Genomic DNA, 20,168 nt, shown 5'->3' with positions numbered 1-20,168 from the left:
ACATGCTACAATGTGAATGAACCTTGAAAACATGCTAAACAAAACAAGCCAGAAACAAAAGGATGCATAATTTTATGATTTTTCTTAGAGAGGCATCTAGAGTAGTCAGATCCCTGCAGACAGAAGTAGAATGGTGATTGCTGGGGGAGAGAGAAGACAGGAAGGGGGAGTTAGTGTTTATTGAGGATAGAATTTCAGTTTGGAAAGATGAAAAAGTTCTGGAAATGGATGGTGGTGATGTCGCACAACAGTGTGAACGTACTTAGTGCCACTGAGTTATAACATTTCAAAGTGGTATATTATGTTATGTATATTTTATGGTAATTTAAAACAACAAAACATGATGAGGGGTATTAAGGGAGTACTCAGGTGGGGATTAGATCTTTACTACATGACATCTCAGCACAGATCTGAAGGAGGCAAACGAGTTAGCCCTATAGATATCAGGGAAAAAGTGTATTTCAAATGTCAGAGCAGCAAGTACAGAGGCCCTGAGATAGGAGTGGGTGTGACATGTTGGAGGTAGGAGAAGAAGGCCAGGGGAGAGTGCTCCGAGTTCAGGAGGGAGAGGGAGTCAAGGTCCAGACCTGTAGGGACCAGATTTTGCAGGTCAACAGTGGTTTATCTGAGGACTTGTGAACTCTCACAGAATTCTCAGTGTGGTTTTCAACATCACAAAACTACATTGTCCTTTCCGAAGAGGCTCTGGTAAGGTTGGCAGAATCACATACGAGATGGGAACTCTTTAGGGGGTAAAACCCAGATTTCTGGACTGTCTGGTTAATGACAGGACTTACCTGGGATTGTAACTCACTTCAGTAGAAAAGGAAAGTTTGACAAATAGGTGAACATACAGTTGACTTGAAGAGCAAATTCTAAGAACTCAATGATAATCATGGAGTTTCAGCACAAACCTTCTATGTCCTACTGCCACCCTGCGGTGTATCCCGTGTCATTTTAAGAGATATTTACAAGGAGGGCTAATATTCTGCTCTCCAGCATCCTTGGGGAATTAGAAGCTTCACATCAGTGATTCTCCCTAATAAGTGAAGTGGACCCCTGCGTGTGTGCAAACTTAAAGCAAACCTCAAATTTTATTACTTAATACATAAGATAGTCATATTCATGTAGCACACACCCTGGACTCCGCTACTCAGGAGACTGAGGCAGGAGAATTTCTTGAGCCCAGGGGTTTGAGGCTGTAGTGCACTATGATTGCATCTGTGATAGCTACTGTACTCCAGCCTGGGCAACATAGCAAGACCCCATCTCTATTTAAAAAAATTTTTTAAGGAGAAAAGGATAGCATATTCATTGTAGTGCAACATTAGGAAATAAAGATGAGCAATGAAACAAAACAAAGCAATTCCAACTATTCGAGATTAGGGTTTCAGGCTTTTCCTCTAAGCATGTATATGTAAAATGTATGTATATATTTAAATTTCATAAAAAGGGACTTATATAGTACCACTCATTTGGTAAATTACCTTTTATACATCTCGAACATCTTTTCTAAATGTGTCTACCCCTTTGATGGCCTTTCATTTTTACTGAGTCTATGTTTATACTTCCTAGATATATATACATATGTACATAGATATTTGTAAAAAATACATATAATAATTTTGCACATAAACATATTTAACAGTTTGAATTAGGATCCAAATAAGGTAAATACGTTACAAATGGTTGATATCCACTAATCTCTGTATTTCTTCTACAAATCTTTTTTCCGTGCATTTTGTTGTTGTTGTTATTGAAGAAACTGGGTGATACACATCTCCACAGTTTAGACTTTGCTGACTGCATCAGTGCAATGTGGTTTAACATGTTTCTCTATCCCCTTGGTCTACTATAATTTGGTAGTTAGATGTAGAGGCTTGGTCAAAGTTAGGTTCTTTTCTTTTTTAAATTGAGAAGGGGTCTCACTACGTTGCCTAGGCTGGCCTTGGACTCCTGGTCTCAAGCAATCTTCCTGCCCTAGCCTTCCCAGTAGCTGGGACTCCAGTAAGTCTACTCTGTAAACTTTGCTTAGGTGGGTGTGAGATGTTGGATGTCTACTCTTGTTATATTAGCACCCCTTGATGCTCACTACCCGAATCCATTAGTTCTTTAGTCTGTGAGAAATGGGCTGGTAAAGTTCTTGAGATTTTGACATAGCCCTTGTAGTCTGTGCTAGCTTTTTTGATTTCTATATAACAAGATGTTCTAGGCTCATCTTCTCTATTTCTTGTCCCAGACCAAGAATCAGCCTTTTCTTCAAGGAGCCTTTGCTCTTTTAAGAGGGGAATTTTTTTAATTTTGTTTTTTCGAGACAGGGTCTTACTCTGCTGCCCAGGCTGGAGTGCAGTGGCATGATTTCAGCTCGCTGAAACTTCTGCCTCTTGGGCTCAAGCTATCCTCCCACCTCAGCCTCCTGAGTAGCTGGGACTACAGGCATTCACCACCACATCTGGCTAATCTTTTGTGTTTTTTGCAGAGATGGGGTCTTGCCATGTTGTCCAGGCTGGTCTCAAACACCTAGACTCAGGCAGTCTTCCCACTTCAACCTCCCAAAGTGTTGGGATTACAGGCACGAGACATCACGCCTGGCCAAAATGGTATTTGGAGATCTCCACTTAGGGCCAAGATCATCCTCATCTTACAGACGAGAAAACAAATTAAAATGAAGAAAACTTAAAACTTGAATTTCCTAGGTGAAAGCATTTCCAAAATGCTATTGACCTATCCTTGCCTTTTTGCAAAGAATTCTGAACATAATCTAAGCTTTTTAAAAAAATTGGTTTTGGGTTTAGCCTTCGTGTCCTGATGCTGAGACATCGTTGTTCTCCCCAGATGGGCAGGAATGTTACTCTTTTTCTGTATACATGTTTTTCAAACTCTGTGACAACCCACGAAGAGGTTGTTAAATTAATTTAGTGGGCCTTGATGAACTTTTTATTTTTAGTTTTTGAGACAGGGTCTTGCTCTGTTGCCAAGGCTAGAGTACAGTGGCATGATCTTGGCTCACTGCAGCCTCATCCTCCCAGGCACAAGCGATCCTCTCACCTTGGCCTCCTGAGTAGTTGGGACCACCAGTGTGCCCCACCACTCCTGGCTAATTAATTTTTTTTTTTTTTTTGTAGAGATTGGGTCTCCCTATATTGCCCAGGTTGGCCTTGAACTTCTGGGCTCAAACGATCCTCTTGCCTTGGCCTCCCAAAGTGCTGGGACTGGAGGTGTGAGTCACCAGGCCCGGCCAAACTTTTTTTTTAATGACATAACCTAGAATAGAAAACATGGAAGTGTATTGCATGGATACTTAAGAAGAACTATGTACGTCGCAACAAAATTCTTTGTCTCACATGCACAATGAACATTGGTTTGTAAGCTCAATATTTTCCTTACTCTGAGCTGCCGTCAAAAGTTTGAGAAACACTGTACTACATCTTTGCCACTCCAAGTGTGGTCCCCAGACCAGCGTTACTGACATTAACTGGGAACTTGCTAGCAATTGCAGGCTCTCAGACCCTACCCCACATTCAATGAATGAGAACCTACATTTTTGCAAGATCCTCAAGTGATTTACACACACGTGAAAATATGAGAAGATCTGCATTGGAGGATGCCTATTCCTGTGCTTTTTCAGTCCTTGTCATTTAGTGGTTCCTTTGCTTTTTCATGGCTAGCTCTCACTTGTTGAAGCTGAAGCTGACCTTTGTACTTTTCCCCTGCAGTCTTATTTTCAGTGAATTGGAAAGGTAGGCTAATCACCAACCTGAGGTGAGAGTAAGTAGCTCTCGCATGATTCCCTCTCCGACAAACATGGGAACTTTCATGCTTATGTTTGGGGATGCTTTTATTGGCTCTTCAGATGAAGACAGAAAGAGACCAGAAGGTACACGTACCCCTACTTAGAGTTGTGCAGTCACTGTTGTTCACCTGCTGTCATGGGACACTGAGGAATTTATGTTTCATCATACTTTCTGACCTGTCCCATCAGCATAACTTCTGGACTGCTTGATGTAATGCAGCTCATCAGAAGAAGGTGAACGAAAGAATATCACTAGCCTCCAAGTTTCTTGCTGTTCATTTTCATTTCAGAAGGAGCTTTATCTGGGAAATGATTTTCTTTTGCAAGAACAGCTTAAAAGCATCCCAGGCACATATTTCTGAACAGAAAAAGCTGATATGACACCCAGACAATGGACGTTCATTTGTTTGCCTTGTTGTGTGTGTGTATGTTCTGCCTCATGTGTCCCTCCCCACCCTCCTCTGTCCACCTCGCCAAATCCTTCTATTCCTTAGGGCCCAGCCCAAATGCTTTCTCCTCTGGGAAGCTTTTTCTGATACTTGAAAATCTGTCATTCGAAACTCCAGGGCCCTGAAACCTATTTTCCTTATGGGCCTTTTGTTTTTTTAACTCATAAGAATACCTGGCACACAGGAAGTGCTTACACAATTAAGTAATTTATATATGTTTTTTTCTCCCTTTGAAGGCTGCTTGGAAAAACTAATTTTTTGTATCCCTCTCCTTTTTTTTTTCTTTGAGAAGGAGTCTCGCTCTGTCACCAGGCTAGAGTGCAGTGGCGTGATCTTGGCTCACTGCAACCTCTGCCTGCCGGGTTCAAACAATTCTCCTGCCTCAGCCTCCTGAGTAGCTGGGACTACAGGCACGTGCCACCACGCCCAGCTAATTTTTTGTATTTTTAGTAGAGATGGGATTTCACCATGTTGACCAGGATGGTCTTGATCTCTTGACCTCGTGACCTGCCCACCTTGGCCTCCCAAAGTGCTGAGATTACAGGCGTGATCCACTGCACCTGGCCCCTGTACCCCTCTCCTGATTAAATATTTCTTAAACTGGCATCTTTCTTTGAAAAGCCTTACAGCCAGGCATCGTGGCTCACGCCTGTAATCCTAGCACTTTGGGATGCCAAGATGGGTGGATGACCTCAGGTCAGGAGTTTGAGACCAGCCTGGCCAACATGGTGAAACTCCATCTCTACTAAAAATACAAAAAAAATTAGCTGGGCATGATGGCGGACACCTGTTGTCCCAGCTACTTGGGAGGCTGAGGCAGGAGAATTGCTTGAACTCAGGAGGTGGAGGTTGCAGTGAGCTGAGATGGCACCACTGCACTTCAGCCTGGGTGGCAGAGTGAGACTCCATCTCAATTAAAAAAAAAAAAGAAAGAAAAGAAAAGCCCTTTATTGCAGAGGGTGATGTGAGGACTGTGAAGAGATATATTAAGCATTTCCTTTTGATAGCTTTTGAGGTGTTGTTCAGTACAACTCTAGAGGACATTCGTCTTGGGAAACTGTTGAGTATTCATAAAAGGGAGTGGAAAAATCAGGTAGTGAAACCAAGCTGCTCTCAGGTCATAATGGTGTTGCCCTGGTGAGCCACAGGATAGGGACTCCGCAGTACCGAGTGTTGACTGCTTCTTGGGTAAGGGGCAAAACATGGAACATCTGTGCATCTGTTTCCTCTTCTGTAGAATAGGTGTAAAAATAAAAATACCTGCTTCGGGTCATTGCTGCCGAGTTGTCTAAAAACAAATGTTTGCAGAAGGCCTTACAGATAAAAAACAAAGCAAAACCTATCTATGTCCCATAGAGCAGTGGTTCTCAATGGGGACAGGGAGGGTGATTTTGTCCTCCAGGGGACATTTGGTATCATCTGGAGACATTTTGGTGGTTCTGTCTGGCAGGCAGGGGTGGGGTGCCACTGGCATTTTGTGAACAGAGGCCAGGGATGCTGCTCAACAGTGCACTGGACAGCCCCCCGACCCCAATACACACACACACACACACACACACACACACACACACACACGAGAGCTCTCTGCCCCAGAATGTCAGTAGTGAACAGGTTGAGAAACCCTGTCCTTGAGTGAATTTTTCAGGCTTGGTGAGACTTTTATCCCTCTCTGAGGATATTGACCTAACTAGATTTGCTGTTTTTTTGAGGTTTGGGCTGTGTGGGCAGAGGGGTGTCTTTTCAGGCTGGGACTGACTTCAACTTTTTAACAAAATAAGAACCCTCCCCCTCTCGCCGCCTCCCAAAAACCAAAAAACCAAAAAAACACTGGCCTTGGTATCTGGAGCCCTGTGGTCTAGCTTTGGCCACTCGTCGGGTGTGTGACCTCCAAGAAATCACTGGGCCTCAGGTTTGTTTTTTCTACCCGTAAAATAAGGAGTTTTAGCTTAATGCTCTCCACTCACCAAATCTGCAGCTCTCTGCCTTGGAAATGTTGAGCTTTTGGTTGGCTTCTCTTACTTTGGCCTTGAAGAGTAGAAGCCATGAGACCGAATGTCAGAGTGGGCATCTTTTTTGAGAAATAACTGTAGATACTGTACCTGGTTGGGGAAAGGTTACTTAGCAGACATGTCTGAAAAAGTGAGTAGGTTAATTTTTGTGTGTGTATGTGTGTGTGGCAGGGGGAATGGAGAATGGGCAACATTGTATTATACTAGAGAATCATTCCTCTGAACTTCAGATTTACAGCTGCTATTTCTGGGATGTCATGAAGGGCCTTGCTTAAAGTTGAAACTTCTGAGTTGGTGACTTCCTTTGGGACTGCCTGAAAACGAAAGCAGAATACGATTTTCTATGCTCCCAGAGAAGTGCTTTTTGCAAGAGAATAAATTATCTGATGATGGGGACATGCTGCATTTCTGAGGACGATCTGATTAGCAGCTAGTGGGACAAGAAGGCAAGGAGGGGGAGCTGTGTGAAAATGTGTGGGGAGGAGGGTGGCATTGTGTCCAAGTCAAAAATGTGCTGTTCATCCTCATTTCACAATAAAGATGATATCGCCAAGCATCTTTGCTCAAAGGAAGTCCAAAATTAACCCTGAGAGTGCCCAGGAACAGAAGCAGAGACTGTTGTAAAGGGAGCCTTTTTCTCCCCCTTGAACAAGTCAACCGTAAATGTGTTAGGTTTTCTCTACCCCGTATTTACAGCCATATTACCATATATGTACCTGGGTGAGGACATCGCAGGGAGACTTGTGCTCACTCTGGAGGGAGTTTCCTTGGCCTCTTGCCAGGAGATTGATCAAATGCCAGCAGCTCTTCCTTTTCCTGGGCATACTCCTTTTTTTCCTGTGAAAGACCTCATGGTTTGCTGGGCTTGGCCCATCGTTAACCTGCCCTGCTGGGTACTGCTTGACCTAAAAAGTGAAACGGTGCTTTTTTATCTTCATCCTTATCTACGGTTCTGAGGGGCCAACCGCCTTAAGGCCTTTTGGCTCGTCAGGTGCTTTGAGCAAAAGCCCTGTGTGTAAGCCCCTCTCTTTGTGCCTAACTTTAAAGGAAGCTTTTTTTTTTTTCTTTTTTTTTGAGAAAGAGTTTTCTTCTGTCGCCCAGGCTGGAGTGTAGTGGCATGATCTCAGCCCACTGCAACCTCCACCTCCCAGGTTCAAGCAATTCTCCTGCCTTGGCCTCCTAAGTAGCTGGGACTACAGGCACAAGCCACCATGCCTGGCTAATTTTTGTATATTTAGTAAAGATGGGGTTTCGCTATGTTGGCCAGGCTGGTCTCGAACTTCTGACCTCAAGTGATCCACCCACCTCAGCCTCCCAAAGTGTTGGGGTGACAGGTGTGAGTCACTGTGCCCGGCCTTGAGGAAGCTCTTTGATTTTTATTATTTTTTAAAGCAAGCAGCAAGAAAACCAGCACCAAAGGACTTTGGCAAGGGGCTTTTGTCTTTTAGGAGGTGGAGGTAGTGTGGATATACCAAGAAAGAACGGGGAAGGCTGATAGATTTGTTGTTGGCTACATTTTTTAGCAGAAGAATGTCCAAATGCAGGTGCTTTGGGGCCAGGTGGCAAAGCTTGGCGACTGGAGATAGACGCAAAGGGTGCTGTGTGAGTGAGATGCTGGCATTCACTCCTCACCTGGCTGTTCTTTGCTGGTTCTGGTTTTATTAGGAGTAGTGGGGAAAACATTCTGTTGGAGTTGGCATTGACATGTCCAGGTCAGTGCATCTCATGTGTCCCTTTTGTATATTCACTTGTCATTTGAACTTTGCTGTTTTGGCAGAGCTGATCCTCTGCTGATTATAAGCCTAAGAAGTTTAGAAAGAGTAGTTTATGAGAATAGAAAATAGAACAGATTTGAAAGTAGAATTACGACAGCGAATAGGAATGCTTCCTGTGTCCCCCTTTCTATTTTCTTTTTCACAATTAATTGTCAACATAACTATGAGATAAGCGCTCATTATCCCCATTCTGCAGATGAATAAATTGAGGGCCAGATAAGGGAAGTAACTTGATCGAGGTTACAAACTTCCCATTACATTTAGAATAGAAGGCCAACTTTTTACCCTGGCTTGTGAAGTCCTACTGGCTCTGTCTTCTCTACCCTGCCTTTAACCTCTACTTTCTTCCTTTCCCCATTAATGCTGCAGACATTGGGCTGGCTTTCTGTTTCTGGAATTTGCTAAGCTCTTTTCTGCTTTACAGCCTTTGTACTAGCTGTTTGCTCTACCTAAAATGCTCTTCCGCCTGATTTTTTTTTTTTTTTTTGCATGACTGCCTCTATCTTGACTTTCAGGTCTTCGCTTAAACGTCTCATCTCGTTTCTTCTGACCAGCCAAAATTGCATTGTCACTTAATCATATCACCCAGTTTTAATTGTTTGCATGTACTCATCACTATCTGATTTGTCTTGCTTATTTCATCTGTTTCCTGTCTGTCTGCCCTCACTAGAATATAGGTATCACGGGAGCAGGGACCGTATACATCTTGCTTTGATCTGTATCCCCAGTACCTAGTGTAGTGGTGGCGTATAGTAGGTATCAATACATACGTTCTATAAGAAGAAAGATTTAAGTTTCAAATCGAGCAGTTCACTTTCTAGAGCCCTGGCTGTTCAGTTGTATATTTTACATTTTCTTCCTGTTAATATATAAAGTTTCCAAACTTATACAGTGAGAGTCCTAAGCATACAGTCGATGCCAGGGCAACTCTTAAAGAAAAGTTTATGGCAACAGTTTTCAAACTTCTGGCTCTCAGGAGCTCTTTACATGCCTAAAAACAATTCAGGACCCTAAAGAACTTCTACTGATGTGAGTTACATCTGTCTATATTTACCATGTTAGAAATTAACACTGAGAAAATGAACACTGAAGAAATATTTTTAAAAACCTGTTACACATTAACCTATTGACATATTTTTAATGAACAATAAGAATATTTTCCCAAACAAAAATTTTGTGAGAAGAGTAGGTTTTTTTTTTTTGTTTTTTTTTTTTTTTTGTGAATCACTTTGAGATCTGGCTTCATAGAACATAGTTGGATTCACAGATCTTATATCTGTTTCTGTCTTCAGTCTGTTGTTACATCATGTGCCTTGCAGCCTCTGGAAAACTTCACTGTACATGTGTGAGAGACTGAGTGAAAATGAAAATAATGCCTCGATGTTATTGTGAAAATAGTTTTGACCTTGAAGTTTCCCTGACTCTTGGGCCACCATTGAGGGCCACCAGCTCCTAGAGTACATAGGTAATTTGAAATGTGGGGTTGTGGCATGGAACATTAGAGAGAGGGAGAAATTGAAGGCTTAAGAGACAGAGTACAACTGACCATCTCTAAGTCTGGGTATTGTATCAGATCTTCCTGTTCAGAAATAAATGCACGGGGATACTTTTCAGTTGTTTTTGTAACAAAGCAAAATCGTTGTTTTGCTTCCTAGTTAAAGCTCCTTCTGAAATGCAAAGGAAAGCTGCGAATGTGGAAGCTAGTGGTACTTGTCTTACCTTCATCTTTGTCTTAGGAGCAAGATTATACCAAGCAGTCCAGAAGCTCTGCAGTGGGATGGGTCATTAAAAAATTATAAAGCATAGGTTCCTCTCTGTGTCTGAGAATAGCAGCTTCAAGTGTAACTTCCTTTGTAACTGTTAGTCTCCAACCCTTACTTGGTTCTTTTTGTAGCTTTTGGCCTCAGATGAAGTTGTGTCCTGCAATAGAAATTAGATTGATGCCTATTGCTCTTAGGTTCTGTCGTAACTGGTGTTTAAGGAACCAGGGTAGAAGCTTTTAATAATAGATGAGCTATATTCTGTGCTAGCCAGCTTCGCCATTTAAGGAGGTTAAATGATTACAAATTCAGGTCTCGGGGGAGTATTTTGCATGTGTCTTGGGTCAGTGATATATAAGATTTTCACTGTTAAGGTAATTGTGTGGTAAAATACAGAGGAGCTTGGTCATCAGGAGATTAAAGGTGCACTGTGGGGAGGAGGTGAGGGGGTGCAGGCATGGCAGGGGATCCGAAGTACCTGATTCTCATGCTTAGAAGGGTCTCATTTAAGGTCAGACTGTCAGTGGGACTGCCCTGCCTCCCTATTACTGAAAGTCAGACTGTTCCGCCCCAGTAGCCAGGCGACTTCATCTTAATTAAATATAGGAGGCTTGCCTTTGTGTCTTGGTGAAAACCGGCAGGTCTGTGGTTTTGGCGTCCCTTAACTAGAATAGAGTCAGTTTCTCATTTCCTCCCAAGCCTGTCCACCCTTGAGGATTAAGTGATCCCTTAGGTAACTTCTTGGTTAATGAAGTATTCTACTTTAGCCTCAGTTTCGGGAGTTGTTAACTTTTAAATTCGGAATTCTCTGTAGGCGAAAATCGAGTTTTTTTTTTTTTAAATGAATGTAATGCAATTAGTTAAGTGTGTGCAGGAGAAATAATAGATGGAAAAATTTCAATAAATGAGTTTTCTGCCACAGTCAAATGAGTTTTCTATCACACTAAAAGCTTTTAGAAAAAAAAAAAAAAATTCCAAACCTATCTTGAGCTGCTGCTTAAAATTAAATGAACATATTTCTTTTTTAGTGAGGCTGTGCTTTGGCCTGTTTTAACACCAAAGTGGAAGAGGTTCTAAATATTGAATTACTATCCCTTTGAAGAGGTTTCTACCACCCCCACTGCCAGCAGGGGACCTAGATTGATGTTAGAAGGCGGGGGAGTTGAGTTGAGGTCTGGCCAGCTTGGGTATTGTGAGTTTGGGTACTGAAAAACAACAGTACTTTGGAGATGCTGTCCAAGTATCAGCCACCTCGTGGGCTTACAGAGGATTAAAACATTTCTGGGATCCTTGTTTCTCCAGATGCATTTCCTACAGTATTGACCAGGTAAGCAACATTCATCAAGTAGAGGAATCATACAACAGAGGTGAATGAAGACTATGAAGGAACAAAAACGAATGTTTTCATTTCAGACTCATTCAGACATACAGAAAATGAGCATAAAGGGCCAAGTATTGTGTTGACCATTTTATGTGAATTATTTGGTTTACTCCTTACAATGACCCTGAGAAATATGAAAGGTTGCCCCCTTTTTTACAGATAAGAGAGCTGAGGTTCAGAGAAGTTATGGAAGTTGCTTAAGGACACACAGCTGGTAATTTATGAGGTTAGAATTCAGACTCACATGTTCTGAGTCTGTTTCCAAGTGTACACTCTTGTCAGTACTCCAAGCCATTTTGGACATGTGGAGGGGATGGTCAATGGGGATAAAAGTTACAGTATCTTTCCAGGGATAAAAGTTAGATATTTTGTTTCTTGCTTCCAGATTTCTCATAGAAATCTATTGAAAAGGGCCAGGTAGGCTTCTGTTCTTCTTGATCCAACACTGTAAATTTGGCTTTAATTTGTTTTGGAAAACAGTCACCTAAAAAACAAACCAGGTGTGGTGGCTCATGCCTGTAATTTCAGCACTTTGAGACACTGAAGCAGGAGGATTACTTGAGGCCAGAGTTCAAGACCAACCTGGGCACCACCACGGTGAGACCTTGTCTCTACAAAAATAAGAATGAAAAATTTAGCCAGACGTGGTGGTATGCACCGGTAGCCCTAGCTACTCAGGAGGCTGAGGTGGGAGGATCACCTGAGCCTGGGAGGTCAAGGCTACAGTGAGCTATGATTGCACCACTACATTCCAGCCTGGGTGACAGGGTGAGACCATGACTCTAAAACAAAACCAGTATAAACTCTTCTAGGCAGCAGCAAAGATGGCACTAAAGTGACGTTGAACCCATATTTGACTGCTTGCTGTATCCCAGGTACTACCAGGTACTAGGATGCAACAGGGAAGAAGACAACTAAGGTTCTTGCCCTCATGAGTTTGCAGCCTAGTGGAGAAGACAAACAAGTGAATAAGCAATGTTAGGACAGTGGTAGTAGACCCAGGTTGCTATATAGAAGAGTATGTTGGAAACATATAACCCAGATTTGGGAGGTCAGAGAGGGCTTCCCAGAGGTGGAGACATCAAACTGGGACTGTGAAGGTGAGTGGCAGTTAGCCACAAGTGGTGGTGGGGGAGGGAGGGAAATACCTCAGGCTGCAGAGACAGCATGTGCAAAGGCCCGGGGAACAGAGCATGGTGAGGGGCCTGGAAAAAAATCATTATGTCTGGAGTATGGAGAGCAGGGGGAAAGGTAGGCAGGGCTAGATCATGAAGAGCTCCAAAGAGATGTTGGAAGCTTTTAGGCAGGGAAATGATATGGTCTGATTTATGTTTCTAAAATATCATGTGGGATGTTGTATGCAGAATAGATTGAAGAGGAAAGACAGATTCAGAGAAATGAGTAGGAAGGCCTTAGGGAGTCCAGTTGAGAAATGATACTGGCTGAGACTGGTTAGCAGGGGCAGGGGGAGCTAGAAGATTCAAGAGAGATAGTAAAGCTTAAAGTCAGCAAAAATTGATGCTGGATTAGACTTTTTCATTCATTTATTCAACAGATATTTACTGAATACCTACTATGTGCTAGGCATTGGTGTTTGGAATACAGTTGTGTATAAAACACATCACACACAGATCTCTAGAATACAGCTTGTGCCTTGTAGGGTGTCAGACAGGAATTGCACAAATAAATGTGAACTTGTAACTGAGATGAAGGCTGAGAAGGAGAGATCCATGGTGCAGAGTTTGTAAGAGTAGAATTTAACTTCATCTGAGGGGATGGGGAAGATTTTCTGGTGGAAATGGTAGTTGAATTTAGAGCTGGAGGGTGACTTGGCTATAATTAGAGCAAGGGGTGGGGTAGGGATGAGAGTGTTGTGGGCTTGAGAAAACAACACAGGCAAAGGCCCTGTGGCAGGGAACATGAGAGAGGGAAGACTGGAGGAGCCACCAGGCTTTGCTGGTGGTCACAGAGAAATGGCTATGAAGGAGGAACAGACTGGGCAGGCAGGTAAATTGTTTTTGGTACATTGAGATGCTGTGAGCCGCCAGGAGCAAAACTCTAGTCACTGTGGGTCATGAGAGACAGATTTGGGAATCCTCGTCATGTAACAGTGACTGGAGCCAGCAGAGTGGACGAGAAGACCAGGAAAGGTATAGAGAAGGTAGAGAGCAATACAGATTCTGAAGGGCAGCTCTGGCTTCTCTTCCCCAAAGAGATCTCTCTGCATTTGTTTTTTTCTTTATTTGCACCTTTCTTGGGAATAGAATCAAATCCTCCCTGCCCCCCCTTTTTTAATGCACAGCTCTGGGAGCAGTTTCAATACAGGGCAAAGGGAAACTCAGCCAGAGGGTGGTGTGAGGCTCAACAAAGCTGCCACAGCCCCTCTGCAAGAGTATCTCCCAGAGGCAGTGATCTACTTTTCTTTGCCTTGGCCAAAGCCACCCTGGAAGAACCCTGTTTTAACAGGTGATTCCACCCATCAGAATGGTGGCGGGTGGCGGTGGCGGTTTAATAGTAATAACATATATTGATGGCACGCCTACTTCATGCCTGATGCTTTGCTGAGTGTTTTGTAAACACCATCTTGCTGAACCTCATGCCAGCTTGCTGAGGTAGGTGCTCTTATTTTCCCCATTTTACAGCTGGGAAAAGCGAGGCTTAGGGAAGTTCTGGAACAGGCCTGAAATTCTTCAGTAAGTGGCAGAGCTGGGGTTTGAACCTGGGCACTTTGACTCTGGAGCCTCAGTTCCTGCCTGCTGTGGGCTGAGAGGTGCTCTTCACGTCATGCTGCATCAGGAATTGTGGGGAGGATGGTGATGCTTTGTGAAAAGAAGCAAAGCCTTAAGGAGAAATAATCTAGATAGCATTCACATATGCAGAGGTCTTAGATGCGTCAGAGGACAGATAAATAGCAAAAGTTCTGGCAGGCAGCCGTCCTTTGTGGGGCTAAGGGAGGGGACAGGAGTAATTGTTTTATTGTTTTCACAGGCAGGGTCTTCTTCTGTTGCCCAGGCTGGGCTGCAGTGGTACGATCACAGCTCACTGCAGCCTGGAGCTCCTGGGCCCAAGTGATCCTCCCAAGTAGTTGGGATTACAGATGTGTGCCACCATGCCCTGCTAATGTGTTTTTATTTTTATTTTTATTTTTTGTAGAGATGGGTCTGGCTGGTCTCAAACTCCTTGCTGCAAGCCATCCTCCTGTCTTGGCTGTTTAAAATGTGATGACAGGCATGAGCCACTGTGCCTGGTTTAGGAGTCATTGTTTGAACAAGGCTGTTTGAACATAGAGTAGTCTCTATTGCCCAGTGAGACCATCCACAGGCAGCATGATGAGGAGATTCCGTTATTGGGCAGGAGGTGGAATTACATGCTTTACAGGGTTCCTTCCAACTTTTATTCCGTGATTCTGTGTTTTTTGAAAGGCTAGAATGCTCTGTGGCTGGGAGTTGAGTGTAATTCGCTATTGTTCACCTTTTTTCATCAGGGGAATTAGGAGGGATAAATTATCTTCCCTGAAGTAAAATCTGTCATCATGGTTCATATAGGAGATCATTTGTTATGATACACATATGGCTTTTTAAACAGGGGATCCTTTACTGAGTTTAAATTTTGACGCCCTGGAATCTTTCAGAATTCCACTTTGTCTTTCATGGAAGAAAAATAAAAATAACGAGCATAGAGCAATTTCAAGTATGTCAGCCACTGTACCAGGTGCTTTTCAAGCATTATTTCATCCATTCCTCACCACAGCCTCTTGAAGTGAGTATTATCCCCATTTAACAGAGGAGGAAATGAAAGCAGAGAGGTGGCTATGGGCTCCTAATAATAAGCTAAATAATAATAATAATAAGAAGAAGAACTTAGGGACAGAGAGCCAGGGTGGAGCGCGGGAGCTGAGTGCCTAAGCCTGCCCTTGTGTATGTCAGGCATGGCTTGTCAGCAGAGCCCCGGGTGTCCATAAGCGTTTGAAGTTCCGCAGCTCCATGGCAGGTTGGCGCCAGCTCTGTTTTCTCTGAGGTGGTCCTTGTCATGGTGTGAGTGACACAGGAGCCCTGAGTGCAGCTGCTAGAAGTTCACAGGCACAAATGGTCCATGATCAGATAAAAAGGCGGGCTCTCCCACCCAGCTCTGAACAACAGGAAGTCTTCCAGAAGATTGCTCCTAGGCCCATCACTTCTGGGCTGACTTTCCACCTCCACCCCTCCAGGCCACAGAGGCCTGTTCTGTTGACTTTCCCGACCTTTGTTTTTCCTTCCAGGACATCACTGATAATTGCACTAAAACCTATCCTCCTCCCCCCATCTTCTTCCTCCACTTCACTAAGGGGAGGCCAGAGGAGATCTCCAGAGGTTTCTAACTAGACCAGCAAGCTTTCTGCCCAGTCTTTTGTGAGGGGAATTATCACATGAGACCCCTGGGGAAGGATCTGTCCTCCCCCACTTTTTGGTTGTTTTTAATTAGTACCCCTGGCAGATTGCCCAGAGGATCATTAGCTGTGGTGGGTGGACTGGCCTGTGATTTCAGGGGGAGATGTGAAATGTAGCTAAAGGTTACTTGTTCAGTTATCTCGGCCACTTAATAAGTATCTTGGTTAGAAGATGCTTATTTTTTTTCTGACTTCTGAAAGTATTATAGAGCCATGGTAGAAAAATTAGAAAACAGAATTGTGCATAAGAATTGTGCATCGGTTCTCTGTAATCATCTGGAGTATAAGAACATTTAACATTTTAACCTATGTTCCCAGGATCACTGTTGATAAACACCTCCACTGAAGAGTCAGATAGACCTAGGTCCCGTGCGGTGGCTCATGGCTGTCATCCCAGCACTTTGGGAGGCTGAGGTGGGCAGATCACTTGAAGCCAGGAGTTCAAGACCAACCTGGCCAACATGGCAAAACCTCATCACTACAAAAAATACAAAAATTTAGCCAGGCTTCGTGGTGGGTGCCTGTAATCCCAGCTACTCAGGAGGCTGAGGCAGGAGAATCGCTTGAACCTGGGAGGTAGAGGTTGCAGTGAGCTGAGATCGCATCACTGCACTCCAGCCTGGGCAACACAGCAAGACTCCATCTAAAAAAAAACCGTCAGATAGACCTGGGTTATAACAACCCTGGTCCTCCTGCTTGCTAATTATATGTGACGTGGGCATCTTACCTCTCTGTATTATACCTCAGTGTCTTCAACAACAAAATGGCAATAATGGTAGGTGCCTACTTCCTGCTGTGGTCATGAGGATTCACTAAGAAAACATTTGTAAAGCACTTAGCACAATGGTAGGCATGAGAAATCCTTGATAAATGCCAGCTATTATTATCAGAAAAGAAAATAATGCAGAGCTGTGCTGTAGGAATGCAATGTCCAGACATCTATTGCAATGATCAGCTGCAAGCAACATGGGGTACATCATGCTTTGTCACTTGAGGACACTGAATTGTCTGCTTCTTCCCATTAAGAGCCTGGAATCTTTCAGCAAGGTATCCAGGTGGTGGTGATAGTTCACAAGACAGCAGGCATTTTCTGGCCTAGTCTCTACTGGGGCTGAATGCTTATCTGAAGGGTGATCCTGAAAGGAGAGCCTTAGTCGCACTGGACAAGGCCCTAGTCCTCTTGCCGGAGCACATACCTGTTCTCCTGCATTTGGAAATTCCCTGGTGTCCTTTCGGGAGGCCAGGGTGTACAGACACAAATTTGGTCTGGCTCAAAATTCAAACAAATTGTCTTCTAATAATTGATCTTAGAAGTATGCTGACTTCCTGACCCTTTAAGATAAAGTTTTACAATATAAGCACAGAGGGAAATATTAATCTCCCTTGATGTTTTCCATTTGTGCCACTTTTCTGGATGCTATTTAAAACATTGGTTTGCCTTTAGGTATAAAATATGTAGTTATGAAGAATTAAACAATGACGGACATGATTCCAGAGAGTGGTACTTGGCAAACTGTCCTTCTGCACATTATTTGTGTGTCTTCTCTCAAGGTCTAGAGATACTGGCTCTTTCGTTTGAGAGTTTATTCTGTGTTCTCAGTTGCTGTCTCCCTCTGTAAATAAGTTCATGTTTGATGAAATGCTCTTTATCTCCCCTGCAATGTCTGGGTTGTTGGAGGGGAGGGAAGGGGATGACAAATTAGCTTTTCCCTGCAGCTTCTCACAAGCAGTGAACTGAGGTTCTTTAACATGAGTTTGCTTTCAATAGCTGACATTGCTGCTAAGGTAGGAGGTTGCTTCCTGAAGTGTCATGCTGATCATTGCTGCATAATTCTTCCCGAAAGAAAACTTGGCACCCAGAAAGCAATTGAAGGAGACACAATACTGTTCCACACCATTACAACTCTTGTGACTGTGTGGGGTAAATGGCTTCTGGAAGGGGAAGTTGAGTAAATTGATGGGTAAAGGTGTCTGGGGTTGGAGGAGGGGTTTTGGGAAAACCTGGGTTGCCCTGGGCATCTCCACACCAGGTGCCTGAGGAAACACGGGGTGATTAGCTGCAGTCCACACCAGCACCCAATCTTCCCACATAACTGACATTTATTTTTTAAATGTCAATTTAGCTTTTTACAATTGGTTCCCACTCCTCGATATTTATGGCCCTGTTGAAAGCTGTTTCTAGGAGTCACATCAATATTTTTGTTGATATTTATATGTGTTTGTGTGTTTAATGGTTTCTGGGCTATGTACAGATTTCCTGAGACTTAAGAGCTTTTTGTAAGACTGCCTCTCAATAGCTGTGTGTTCCTGGGCAGGGAACCTTATTATTTTTACCCAAATACTGAAGGATCCGGGCCAGGTTCTGTCTAAAGGGTTTTCGTCCTCTGGAAGTGTTTCTTGGTGAAGGATGAGAAGGAAAGACATTTAAGTAGCATTTGGGTGAAGTGCATACAGTTGTGGAATTCTTAAAAGTCCTAAAAGGCTGCTGGAAATTTGTGGTATTTATTACCAGGTTTCCTTTTATTAATGTCATTTTGTTGGTTTGGTACCTTAGCCCAGGCACTGTGGCCTTGCCAGAAGCAAGTTTTTATACCAGGTGTTTCCTTCTGACTTAACATTCCCTGAGGCAAATTGAATATGTTAATGTTTCATAAGTCAGACTTTCCAAGTAACTCCCTAATCACTGCAACGTTCTTGGCTGAGTTCCCTGCAGGCTTTCTACTCACTGCAGTTTTTATTATCAAGGGTCCTCAACTTGTAGAATCTGATTCAGGCATGGTTTTGTTAGAAACAAATGTTACTGTGGTTGGAATATCCTGAAATTAAATAATATACGGGGAAAAAATGTTGCATATGTCTTTACTTGGCTCATTGAATTGCCTGCCTGTCAAACTCTTATTTAAATTTGGCTTTTAAGTAAGGCGCTTTGGAAAATTGAGCTAAGCCAACTCTTAGTGACTTTTTTCCCCCTCTGAGCATTTCTTTTCTTCTAACAATGTTGCATATTTTACTTTGTCTAGGATTTTCAAGAAAGACATGTCTGACAAAATGTCTAGCTTCCTGCATATTGGAGACATTTGTTCTCTGTACGCGGAGGGATCGACAAATGGATTTATTAGCACCTTGGGGTAAGAGCATGCAATTTCTTGTGTGGCAGGATTTGTTTAAGACATCATAACATCAGCTTAAAACTGATTTTTCTAACATACGAACATTACCATTTTACTTGGCTTTCTAAGTGCGGTTGAAATCACAAACGCCAAATCCCATATTAGCCAAGTTTAACCTCTCATTCAAAAACAGAATTTTCTGTATATTTCTGAAAGAGTAAAACCTCATTATTTAGGACACTATTCTGAGTTTATTAAAATTTGCTCTTCCTTTCTATATAAAAGGGAGTGCCTTTATTCCACTATGGAGTACAGTTTAAATGGAATAAAGTGTAAGGATGAATATTTACAGAGCCCAAAGAAGTGCTTTTTAGTTTTGTAATGGCTCTTCTTTTCAAATAGTGACTCCTTTATACTATAAGCAAAGACCAAACCTCCTGGGCTGCCTATCTTTTTTCTTTGAAGCAGACATTTCCTACTTTACATTGCTGTATACGTTTGAAAATTATAAATTGCATAAAGTTCTGTCAATCAGATTTTTGCTCTTTTGTGCTTTTTTCCCAATCTTTATACAACTTTCAAGGGTATAAATATATTTCATAATGTACTCATTTGATTATCTTCTCCCTTCTCCTCCTACGCCTATTGTCTAGAAGAGGAAATGAGAGGTGAAATAGTCCCAAAGGCAGACAGAAGCAGAATGGAGAATCAAGATGGTTAACTCCAAAATAGTTACGAATGGTCTACATTGTCTTTGTGTAGAAAGGAGTAGTGAGGCCCCCCGGGTGGCACTGTTGAATCTGGCAAGAGCTGGTCTCAAATAAATTGGGGGAAGGAAGACCAGCAGCTTCTCCAAGAACCTCATTTTTACAGCAGCCAGACCTTCCTTTTAATTACAGCTATTATTTAAAGCATGCTTGTTTTCTGGTATTTGTGCAGAACGAGTATTTCTAGGCTGTCATGCAGGTTACTCCACACTCAGGGAGCAAATTATTATAGATACAGAATTATAGCTCAATTAGACTTGTGCTCCCACTGTAGAGAGATTTTGTTTCAAATGCCATCTAGTGAAAAGAAGTCATCCATGACTGCCTGATCACCAAATCCAGTGACTTTCTACATTTGACCTCTCTCCATTATGGACCTACCCTTAACAATTTATCTTCTGTGGCTTTTGGCAAAGAGGCCTCCTTCTGCCCTGCCTCTGACTGTCCCTCCTTTCTTCATGGTTGGCTCCTTCCTCTTTTCATCGTCTGTGGTTGACTCTTTTACCCTCTTCTTATTTTCAGCAATGACAGCAACAGTAATAAATGGAAAGCACTACATGAGCCCAGTGGGTATTTGCTGTGTGCTAGGCATTATGCTAAATACTGTGCCTACATCTTCCTTAATTCTTACACAACTGTCTATGGTGAACACTCTCATCATTACCATTTGTGGAGGCAAAAGTTTTGAGCTTCAGAGA

General features: G+C 42.9%; 1 protein-coding gene across 1 annotated transcript in view; it reads left to right on the top strand.

The window, feature by feature from the left end:
- ITPR1 (inositol 1,4,5-trisphosphate receptor type 1) overlaps positions 1-20,168 on the top strand; it is a 354,161-nt gene that overhangs the window by 4,571 nt on the left and 329,422 nt on the right. The window contains exon 3 of the mRNA XM_025375486.1: positions 18,614-18,721. Within this exon, the coding sequence (XP_025231271.1) occupies positions 18,630-18,721 (92 nt within the window). The 5' untranslated portion in view covers positions 18,614-18,629. The remainder of the gene's footprint in view (positions 1-18,613; positions 18,722-20,168) is intronic.

This window comes from Theropithecus gelada, chromosome 2 (genome assembly GCF_003255815.1).
Source record: "Theropithecus gelada isolate Dixy chromosome 2, Tgel_1.0, whole genome shotgun sequence".
Classification (NCBI taxonomy): Eukaryota; Metazoa; Chordata; class Mammalia; order Primates; family Cercopithecidae; genus Theropithecus; species Theropithecus gelada.
The sequence above is the reverse complement of the archived record's forward strand: the minus strand, read 5'-3'. Positions and strand labels throughout refer to the sequence as shown.